This window comes from Psittacula echo, assembly GCF_963264785.1.
Source record: "Psittacula echo genome assembly, chromosome: 2".
Taxonomy (NCBI): Eukaryota; Metazoa; Chordata; class Aves; order Psittaciformes; family Psittacidae; genus Psittacula; species Psittacula echo.
Genome location: NC_137737.1, coordinates 112,078,008 through 112,090,013, shown reverse-complemented (window position 1 = coordinate 112,090,013; position 12,006 = coordinate 112,078,008). Strand labels below are relative to the sequence as shown.

Below are 12,006 nucleotides of genomic sequence, written 5' to 3'. Positions count from 1 at the left end.
AAATCACCTTCAGTGATTACAGGGCTTGCCTTATGCAGATCTCTATTTTGCACTGAAAGGAACAATTAGTATTTATATGGACAGCCTCGTCAGAAAGGCATTAACTAACACTTTAGCATCTTTAGTGCTGAATCAAGTGAAAAAGAGTAACATCTAGTTGCAACAAGTTTACCAGCATTTGGCCACTTATGGATACTTACTGATAAAGCTGAGTCAGCTGCATTCCCAGCTTTTTTGGCTGCTTCCTCTGCCGCTTTGATGGCATTAATAATATTGTCATAGGCAGTAGAAGCTTCCACAGCGCAGTCTACCAACTCGTCCTTCCTGGCACTGTTCTTTATTCTGTGGGAAACAGAGTGAAAAATTCAGTCTTCTGCAAAGACTGTGGGCTTCAAAAAGTATTCCGAATAGATCTGAACTCAGTATTTTCAAAGTAATGCCAATACAGAAAATAATACACAGAAGCACTGCATACAGATCAGTTAGATCTGTAATTTCATTCTGAAAAAATATCAGTCCTGGAGGCAGACCAATATGATTCTTCAAGATTCTTCAGGATAAGTATAAGATTATAAGCTCATGCATGTGGAAAAGCACAACTGTGGGCCTCCAAAGCAGTCTTTAAATGATGGGGAGAATTCACAAAGGCAGAAGGTCAATAAGCCACCTCAATCACAGCCATCCAAATACAATTTATTTTAGAGAACTGCAGCTTCCAGATCGTCTCTGGCAGTTCCAGCATCCTACAGGAGTGGCAGACAGAGCACAAGATGGAGCAACTGCAAGACTTCTTGTGTTTTCCCCAAGAACCAATATGATGGCTCAGGAATTAGAAACAACAGACAAAATCTCTTCTACCCACTCCCCATGAGCTACGCTATCGCCCTGTATTCGCTGCCTTGTATTTGTGAGAACAGTGTCTTCTTAACTGAAAAAAATCACACTGGAAACTAATTTTTTGGAGCAAGAATTTTCCAGCTGAGTTAGGTATCTTTGAATTTTACTTTTTGAGAGTTTCTACTTGGATTAATGACAAAATGCAAGCAATTTGCACAGGAAAAAAATATAAATTGGGATATCACTTTTTCCATTTTGTTCTGCTGACCATAAAAGATCTCCAAAACCTCAGTCATAATTGTAAGGTAAAGTACAAGTAATGGCAAGTAATGGAGAGGGAAATACTTGATTCACATTAAGTTAATAATTTTTTTGCTTTCCTAGAAGATTCCTTGAAGGATGTGAAAACCATAAGAAATCTTTTCCTCACTAATGCTAAACAGGTGTGTCTGCAGACTGACAAGATAGCATTTCTTCCAAATATTTGCCCCAATTTGTTGATATAATAAAAGCATCCCTGAGTACAGGTGCAGGAAATAACACTACAAAAAAGATATTCTAAACATCTTCCCACTCTATACATGAGGATTTTCTCTTTAGTAAGAAGTTAATGAAGTGTTAGTGCAGTAATATAAAACTGTATAATGGGAATCCCCCACTTCTGGGAAAAGCTAAAAATCAGGAAAAATACAGAAAGACCTGATTTGTGGGGAAAAAAGGAAAGAAATCATCTGTACCTCATGAAGAAGCAGAAAAAGAAATCAAATTTCTAACTTTGCAAATAGTCATTAAAGCAAGTGAAGTTACAGACAGAGCATTGCAACCACGGATGTTATGTACAAAAATTGCTCATTTACAGGAATGGCAACATACTCTTCCAGCTGTTTTGCCAAGTCTTGCAAAGATTTGGCATGTTCCTCAGCCCTCACCACCAACGGTTCTTTGCTTGCTGATAAGGAGCTATTTGTCAGCTTTTCATTCATATCCTTCCTTGCTCCATCCAGCTGAGCAGCCAGGCTTTCATATTCCTACGGGTTTACATAGACAAAATTTTATTTGTATTCATACACGTTTGATTTTGTCTTTGCCTCCTCCAGTGTTACACATACCTTGCACTTGACAAGACCAAGGGGAAAAACATTTCCTTACAAGTTATTCTGCAGATTACTGGAAACAACTGCTAGTCATTACATTATGCTTCCAGGCCCATTAGGTAAAACCTGAGTCAGGCCCTTCTAGCCCAGTACCCTGTCTTTGACAGTGGCTAAAAGCTATTGCCCAGAAAGAAATACAAGAATAACACAATTGCATAATGGTATTTCTCACAGATATTCTCCCACATTCCAATATCTGCAGCTCAGATACATCACAACCCTCAACAAGCTTCTCTTACACTAGCTTCTCTAGCCGCTGAACTATGCTACCCATTATATGACAGCAAGACATTGGGGGGTCTAACCATAAGAAGGTTAATTATACCTCTTTGCTCTTTTGCAGTAATACAAGTACGCTGTTAGCTTGTGTCAGGGAAGATCGGGCAGAGCTTAGAATATCCAAGATACCATTCTGTTGTACGCTTGTCTCCTCAATCCGTTTCTGAGGAAAAATGTGACTGGGTTAGAAATGAGAGACAGTGAAAAGTGAATCCACCTAATCTAGTTTGCAGTAGGATTTACCAAAGGTACTATCGCTCTGTTAATCAGATGCCTGTTCAAAGGCTAATGCTATCCTACTGATTAGAAGTCTGAAAAAACTCAGGAGTCTGCAGTAGCATAGCATAGCACTGGGCACCAGGCTACAATAGTTCAGTTATGAGCACTCAAAGTACTACCTGTCAGCTGAGATGAACTGTCAGGACAGGCCATCTAAGTGTCTGACCTCTCAAACCTGGAAGCTTCAAAACCAGCTCCCTGGTGACTATCCTAATCTTCTGTGTTCTCTCAAAGTCAGAAATAAAATGATTCCACTAACCTTTCATCTGGGGACCTTACCAGAAAGGGGGTGAGAAACCTCCTCACATTACCCTCTTGAAAGCTGCGAGAGGAATGAAGCTCTTTGGTGTTGAGCAGCCCTGTGACAATCCAGTGTAGCTCCAAGGCAATGGCATATCACAAACCCAGCCAGACAAGCGGTGTTGCAGGTAAGGACGTGTTACCTTTCCTTGGCTGGGTTTCTTTCATTGCAACGTGTTCAATTTCTGCCAGGTAAGTGTATCAGTAGCAGATGCACTTGTACAGATGCATCCATCACTGAACACAACTGTGCATACATATTTGCCAATCGTATTGTACAGTCAATGCACATGAAGGTACAATTAAATATCAAAAGGGACTGTTGAAATTCTTTTGTTCAAGCAGTGTTAGCAAACTGGATGGACATGAGTGTGCTAAACCAGTGACATATTTTAGCAAAACCACATTTAATTTAAAAGAATAAGTCCTGCAGCACACCCTTATTTCTTTGTACTACTTCACCAGCTCTAAAAATCAAGCACTCTGAGGAGTGCAGCTGTTTCTTGTCACCTTTCTGGTGAGACCTCAGAAAAAGTTCTGTAGAATACTAATCCCAAATAATTTAACAGTATTGTACACATTATTGCTCCCACCTTTCATGACTGATAAGGCCAAATACTTTAAGTAACTTCCTATAAAAAAATACATCAGGAATTTGATCCAGAATAGGAAAAAACCAAAAGCCTAGTGGGAGCTGAAGAGAAGCGCTAGGCAGAGACTCTCCCACTCATCACAGCTAGTCTTGGTCACACTCTCCCAGTCACTTAAAGAGACCACAAGTGGGAGCAGACTATATTTATAGTCTCTCCATACATACACCAAAAGATGGAAAAAGACCTTGAAGAAAGTCTAAAGAATTAGTGCTACTTAGCTTTGCAAGGTTAAAAGCACTTATCTCCTGAGGTTTAACTTTCTTCTCCCAAGCCCTGACATTACCTTAATGTCTTCCAGCAGAACTCCATTATCTCTGTTTAAGTTTTCAGCCTGCTTGATTTGTCCTGTTGCCTCATTCAGAGCTTCACGAAGGTCAGTGATTTTTGATTCATATTCATTCAATGAATCCCTCACAATTTTAATAAGCCCATGATTTTCTTGGTGGTACTTTTGTAGTTCATTCTTAATACGTGCCAGTACTGCAGTATCAGGACCAGAAAGAAAAGGTTTGTTCAGAGAGTGAACCAGAACAAACTTCCTTCAAAAGGGCTTGACATTTAGGCTTAGAAAGTTGTGGTTCTGTGAAATACTAAGCACCCTTTGCAGTGCTAATTTCAGTGTTACTGTAGCAGAGATGCTATTCAGCATCTCACTGGGTCAAATATGCTCACTAGTTTGCTGTTCCAGACACAGAGCAGAAATAATTGCATTTATTTGGCAATTTCTAAATTAAGGATGAAAATCTGCAAAAACTGACTTGTTTTTGATTTACATGCAACTAACAATTTCATCAACAATTTCATCTACAATGTAGATAGCTACATCTGTGCCAGTCACCAAAGCTTCCTCTGTAACCACTGGAGAGATATGAGTATGTTCAATGTCAAAGAGGTGAGAAACATAAAAGAGGTCAAATGAACCACACTCTTAAGAGTGCCTATTTCACTGCCTACAAGACAGGATACAGAAGAGTTTCTCTGAGGTAGGTATCAAACTCCAAAATTAGGGGAAATTACTACCATTTGTAAGGTTTTTCACATTCCTCAACTATGCCCCTGCTTAGGAGATAAGCCTGAGACTTTGATGTACTTGCTGTCTCTAACGTCTGGAATCAGGTTTCTGAATATCCCAGTTAAATACATGCAGAGAACATATAAGGGCGTACAACAAGCGCAACCAGAACTTCTGAACTTCCGAACTTCCTTATCTTTGTATGATCTGGCCCTTGGACCACTCGAGCAGATTAGAATCATAGAATCATAGAATCATAGAATAGTTAGGGTTGGAAAGGACCTTGAGATCATCTACTTCCAACCCCCCTGCCGTGGGCAGGGACACCCCACACTAAACCATGCCACCCAAGGCCTCATCCAACCTGGCCTTGAACACCGCCAGGGATGGAGCACTCACAACCTCCCTGGGCAACCCATTCCAGTGCCTCACCACCCTCACAGGAAAGAATTTCTTCCTTATATCCAACCTAAACTTCCCCTGTTTAAGTTTTAACCCGTTACCCCTTGTCCTGTCACTACAGTCCCTGATGAATAGTCTGTCCCCAGCATCCTTGTAGGCCCCCTTCAGATACTGGAAGGCTGCTATGAGGTCTCCACGCAGCCTTCTCTTCTCCAGGCTGAACAGCTCCAACTTTCTCAGCCTGTCTTCATACGGGAGGTGCTCCAGTCCCCTGATCATCCTCGTGGCCCTCCTCTGGACTTGTTCCAACAGTTCCATGTCCTTTTTATGTTGAGGACACCAGAACTGTACACAGTACTCCAAGTGAGGTCTCATGAGATTCTGAAAATCTGTTGTTAAATTACACCTCTAGTTCCTCTAAAATACCTGCATGTACCATAGTCTATATATTATAATAGACAGAAGCACTTCGTAAGTATATTAGGATCAGCTATGTCTTAATTTTACTGAGATAAACCTAGTCATGAGGGAAGTCTACTGGGTCTCTTCCCCAGCTCAACTCAGTTTCTTCCATAACAAACTAAAAATGCCTTTAAATCCCCTCCAAAAGTACCACTTTCCTGTTGACTAATGACCACTACTGATCCCAGGGATACACTGCAAAATGCGCTTCCCTGCACTACCTCCCAAACAATCAGTAACACTTCAGATTTCAGATCGATCTTTCTAGAGAATAAGAAGCTAAGAGAACAAGCTCTTACGCAGCTGAGCTTCTGTTCGCTCCTTCTCTGCCTCTGCTTGAAGTTGGCCAAAGTTGCGGTTTCGCATCTCCATCATCATGCGTTGAGCTTCAGCCAGATCTTTGGCAGCATCTCCCAAGGGTAGGTTGTTACCTTCTGCATTTGTACCAGCTACTTGTTCCAAGAGCACTGAAAACAAATATTGTCAAAGAGGGAATGCACTTAAGCCTATGCAAAAGATAAAAAGGACAAACTTTTGTGAAAAAGACATGCCTGTTCTGTAATTCCTTAATGAAGCAGATCCATTTTGCACTAACTGTATTAAGCTGAAAAGTATCCCATGTTACACAATGGGAGCTAGTAAGACAGCATTGGGCATGAAATTTGTTCTAACTTACCAACTTCACAGCAACAATTTTAAGGTTCTAACTTTAAAGAGCCTGTGAGAGTCCTGACTGAAGTCGGACTAAGTCAGGATAGTAATTTATAGCTCTAAATGTGCCTGTGCTAAATCCTCTCTGTCCCTATTCACTACACAGAGAAGTGTAACTAAGTGTAATATATAACTAACATTCTGTATTATATTTCTAATAGGAAGAGTGAATTTCACAGCTATGTCTAAGTTCTGATTTATGAAGTTGTTTTCAAAGAAAACATCTACGCTTAATTAAGAATATTGTAAAGCAACTTGAAAAGATTCCATAAAACAAAACATGTTATGGAGTTAAAAATTGGTTTTACCTTGTATATTATTGACAACTATTTGTATTCGTGAAACCAAATCCTTTCCTTTCTGATGAGTTTGGCCAAAATTATTGAATAATATCTCGGCTGCTTTGTAGTTCATTTCAGCCTAGCAAGGGCAAAACATTAGTAGATTAAAAATATCATTATTAGATTAAAAATATCTGGATACAGCATGCTAATATGTAGTAAAGAAATGTGTATTTCTAAATCGATTTGGTAAGTCACCTTTTCCTGGAGAGCATTTACATCATGATTTAGGTTAAAGAATTCTGTCTCCAATTCATCTGCCTTTGAACCCTGATTGCGTACAACAGAACGGTAGTTGTTCAATAAGCCCTGAAAAGAAAGGAAAAAAAATCCAATGAATTACTCATACACAGGAGACACAAAAAAAAAAGTCACTGGGTTAGATCTTTATCCAAGGTAAATAAAAGCAGCATGACTGACGTGAAGGCTGAGCAGTTGCTGTCCAAACCCTGGGCTTTCTTATCTGTGAGCATAGCAACTGCTATTCCAACCAAAGAAATTATTTTTAGGATGAATTTTGGTATTGGCAATTGGAATGTTAAGGATTTTTGGTAATGCAGAGGTATAAGTGCTGGAAAAGGACAGAGCTATAGGGAAATCTTGGAGATACAGCTTTCAAGGTGAGCAGGCCTCAGAAAAAGCAGGGAGACTGATTCTCTTTCAGAGAATGACATGGAAACAACTGTCCTCTAACAGGTGAAGCCCAGTGCTGTCAGCATGTGGTATTTGAAATCAAGCTTTGATGTATGTTTCCTTGCAAGGTGACAAAAAGATGAAGTTCCTAGGTTGAGCTCTTATCAGCTTAATCTGAAATCTGCTTTTCTGTATATGTGTACCTACCTTTAAGTCCTTGATGCGTGTTTCCAAATGTCTCATCTGCTCCAGTGTGTGGCTACTTGCATGGACATTTTGCAGCTGAGACTTAATCAGCTGAAGCTCATCACCTATTGTGCTCAAATCCTTCAGCAGTGTCATTACACAGCTATCGCAAGCTGGAGGGTGCATGAGCAAATGAAAGCAATACTTGTTATTAGTATTTGGTGCAGAGAACATTTCACTGATTATATTAATAAATTAGATGCAATGGGAACACTTTGATGCTTGTCATCTAGTCCTGCCTGAACAACAAATGCAACAATAAAGCCCAGAGTATTAAGAAGAGTGACCAGAGCCAGAAATAAGGAAGAGGCCTCATTTACATCTGGCTAATTGACCACCTCTTTCATATTTTATTCCAAGTGTTTCATTGAATATTTGTTTTCAAAAGATTCATTACAGGACACCTCCAGTCCTTTTTAAACTGTGTCCCCCTTAAGGAGTCATTGGTATGTACCCAAAGCCAGCAGAAGGCAATCCAAGTCCAGTTCTACTTTATTACTTACGGTCACAATCTTCATTGGGATCCACATCTTTTGGTTCGTTATTGAAACATTCTGAAATCACAACAGTCTCATTAGTAATCAAAGTTTTCTTATAGAAATAATACTATTGCATTTTTGCCCTCACTTTTCATGGTTGGCAGCCATGCAAAACACAGTGCTGCCCTTTCATAAATCCATACCCACTGTGAACAAGCTGAAATTCCCAGAAGGCATGAGCATGCCAAAACATTCAGCTCCCACCTATGTCTTGCTGAGGTCACACCTTTTTCATCCCTCAAAGAAAACTGACCCCAATCAATATACACTACTTGGGTAGCAGCAAAAGGCTCTCTCACATCAAGTGGGCAGAATGTACTGCTAGAATTTGCCTAGAATAACACCACCAGGACTGGAGCCAGGACTATATAACAAGCATTAAGGCATTTTACTCAGGACATAGGTTCAAATAAATCCCTTTGCTTTAGCATCCATGTTCACACCACAGATTCTGATTCCTCAAAGGATGCGTTAGCCACAGGGAACTGAGAAATATTTATGCACTACCTGTCACAGCTTGTGAGATTAAGGGATTAATCAAGCTTGAGAGAAATCCACAGTTATGCATGGAAGGAGGCCCTGTGTGTAACCCAAGGCATGGAGCTTGGACCAGAGACACAAGTGGTATATAACAAACATTGCCATCAGACTTTCCAGGAAGCTAGCACAAGTGGCTGCCTGTCCAGTGTGCTGATTCAGTTAGTTTATTTGTTTTACAAACCCCGTTATAAGAAACTTAAGACTCTCCAGGTGCATGTGGGATTGTGACATCCTGGGATCCTAATTTCTTGGAGTCAGGATGGAAAGTGGCTCCTAAAAATGCCATCGTATAGGACAGGAATCTTCTCCATCTTGATGCCCAAGTCTCTTTTACAGGTTTGGTCCTACTGCCAAATTCTCATCTCCTCTTGAAAATGAAATGTGCATATCTTTGACGGAAAAGGATGCACTCAGGGTATAGGCTGCTGCTGTCAAGAGTCAACAACAGCTTGAGACTGTGAGAGGTTACAGTGATAAAATCGGACCTGAACTTTAGCAGCAGCGTGAAACAGCATGGAACCAACTGTATAGCTGTGCTGTTTCCTTTGGCACTCGCACATTAAGTCATCAGGAAGCTAAATGGGATTGGAAGTGAGTGCTGCCACCAAAAGGAGACAAGTCACAAAGAATATATTTGTAAGAGAATGAAGGAAATTGTTCTGAAATCCAAATACCCGTCCAGTTTGGCTGTTGTGCAATTCAGCTAACACCAGACACATTTCAGCTGTCACTGTGAAGAACCAATTAAATAGAACTATTACTACAGCTTCTGCACAAACAACATCAGCCAAGAAATGGTGATATGAGAAAGTCTGGCCGAGTGCCGAACATCACGCACAAGAAACCTGCTAGAACATGCTGTGCTGATGATCACAGAGGGTTTTATTCCTCATGCAGAGAAAGAGAGGGCTGATCAGAATATATAGTTGGAGACAAACTGAAAACAGACTTGTTGAATTTTGCCCTGCAGATTAGTTAGTCCTAGCAAACTCTTGCTTCAAGAAGAAAGGAATGAGAAAAGATCAAACACTGCTTGGATCTGTTCCACACAGGTATAAATACAATAAAGATGTATTACATCAATGATGAAATATGAAATGAGAACTAGCTATTGAAAAAATTGCACCAGCTGCCAACAGAGGTTCACATATACTTGCTGGTTTTCTAATTTCTGTGACCAAGGAAAGATAAGGTAATCCTTGCAGTTACTTGAATGCAGTATGAACAGCAGTGCAGAAAAATGAAGAGCGTGGAAATAGTAGGAGTTATTAGTCTGACATTTCACTGACATCTGAGGAGGAAAAGCTGTCTACAGGGAAAGCAAATTGTAATTTTATTGGGGAATGGAAATATGGGAGAATAAGGTACTTTTCAGGAGCAGTGACTTATGTGCCTCTGAATAGAAATGTGTATCCCAAGGAACTGAGATGAATCGAGGTAAAGACAGTCTGAAGAATGTAGGATCAGCCCCTTTAGAATTGTAACAGATAAGCAAACATATGCCAGTGGCATAATAATCTTATAAGAGCTTACTAGTAGGAGAGTACATGTGTGACTGATTTTGGGAAAATCATGGATGTCTTAGACTGTAACACAGTGTATAGCAGGATTTATAAAACAGCCTCCTAAGTCAGGTTCTAGTTTCCACTGTAAACACAGTTAGCTTGGATATCTAAGAAGGCAGAGACTGATGGAGACTCTGAAGATGTCACTAATCTGTCTCAAATACATTTTAAAAAGGCATGTTGAGACTGCTCAGTTTAAGTCCGTAACGCAGACTGGCAAGATATGACTTAACCATGTCAGCAGAAAAACCACAATGTATTTGAAAACATATCCATGAAACAGAAAACCAAAATAAAATTGGTAATATTAATGAAGGGAAATACACAATAATATAGCTTACAAAGGTAAATTCCATGACTCAAAACAAGCCACAATGTTACATTTTAGAAAATCTCAAATTTTGTTAAAATTGATCCACATTTCTTACAAGCCTAGGTCTTTCCTTCAGTACAACTCGGATAAGTACCTTCCTTCTTTGCTTCCCAGAGAGCAAACAACACTCACTTCCATTTTCACAAGCTCTCACATACCTCCAGTCAGGTGGTCACAGCTAGCCAGCTGTCCATTGTTATTACAATTACATTTCTGACAGTAGCCTCCATATTTCTGTGGATTTCCAAAATATCCTGGAGCACAGCTAGATAAAGAGATACAAGTAATTTTTATTAAGTAGTTGAGCTACTTTTGTGAAATATACTTTCCCTTGACAAACCCCCCCCAGTTATTCTCCTGAAGAAACTTTCAAGAACTTTTGATTTCATGTCTTAGACAAAAAGGGTTTATTTTTGGTTTACAGTATCCTCTGCAATATGCTAAAAATATCTTTCCAAGTACTGCAGATTTTTTTTCTATAAATAGAAGAACTCCCACAATGCTCGTATAGGAATAATTCACTTAGTCTAAAAAAAACCACAATGCACATACATACATCCACAGAGAATTTGACAAGGCTTAACCCAGTGTCCTGGGTTCAGCAGTAGCAGTCAGTTTTTCTCCTTCTTAGTAGCTGTTGCAGCACTGTGTTTTTGACTTTTGGCCTAGGAACAAAGCTGATAACACCGATGTTTAGACTGACCAAGGACTTTGTGAGTCTCATACTCTGCCAGGGAGGAGGAGGGGCCGGCAGGAAGCGGGGACAGGACACCTGACCCAAACTAGCCAAAGAGGTATTCCATACCACAGCACGTCATGCCGGGGGATGTAACTGGGAGCTACCCGGAAGGGCACGTCCTCTTTTCGGTCGGGCTCTCTTTTCCGGCGGGCGGTATCGTATTCTCTTCCCTTGTTATTTCTCTTATCATTATTATTATTGGTGGCAGCAGTAGTGATTTGTGTTATACCTTAGTTAGTGGACTGTTTTTATCTCAACCCATGGGAGTTACATTCTTTCGATTCTCCTCCCCATCCCTCTGGGGAGTGTGGGGGGGGAAGTAGACTGCGTGGTTCTAATTTACAGCCGGGGCTTAAACCACGACACCCAGCAAATCACACCATTATGGTCTGTGATCCCAACAGAACACACATACTAAGGAGGATCATCCTGCAAGCACATGTTGAGATTTCAAACAGCAATGGCACTGAATGACATTATCACCCTTGTGATGGGTGATACCTCCTCTGCCACCTGCTAGCAAAGCAGCCTGAGTGTGAGAAAATATTTTATAGGTAAAATATACTGCTCAGATGGCTAGATAATAATCCTAAAAGTCACTCTGTTGTAAGATTGATAGGCAATGTGGGATCAAAGGGCCATGATGAGCAGCTGAGGTACATCATGAAGCTAGATCTGGAAGAGAAAACTTGTCTATAACCTGAAGCTTAGATATCAAAGGTAACAGTCTTGAAGCATAAGACAATGTGTTACTGGAGGTACTATCTTCAGGAGAGACATCATGATGTTATTGGCCTCAAATTTCCAAACCAGACAACACTACTCTATTACAACTAAATTCCCCTGGATTTAAAACTCAGTGAAATTGCTTCCTTTGCCTGCCTGAAACTGCCATGCTGTATCACTTGTGTTTTGTCAAACTGCTGCAATGTTCCAGCAAA

The 12,006-nt window shown here is 40.3% G+C and overlaps 1 protein-coding gene across 1 annotated transcript in view; it reads right to left on the bottom strand.

The window, feature by feature from the left end:
* Positions 1 to 12,006, bottom strand: part of LAMA3 (laminin subunit alpha 3) — a gene marked incomplete at both ends in the record, with an annotated part of 109,396 nt that overhangs the window by 19,958 nt on the left and 77,432 nt on the right. The window contains 10 exon segments of the mRNA XM_080610819.1: positions 201 to 342; positions 1,711 to 1,865; positions 2,317 to 2,433; positions 3,786 to 3,982; positions 5,678 to 5,845; positions 6,398 to 6,509; positions 6,629 to 6,739; positions 7,271 to 7,422; positions 7,813 to 7,863; positions 10,485 to 10,591. Coding sequence (XP_080466945.1) covers positions 201 to 342; positions 1,711 to 1,865; positions 2,317 to 2,433; positions 3,786 to 3,982; positions 5,678 to 5,845; positions 6,398 to 6,509; positions 6,629 to 6,739; positions 7,271 to 7,422; positions 7,813 to 7,863; positions 10,485 to 10,591 — 1,312 coding nt within the window.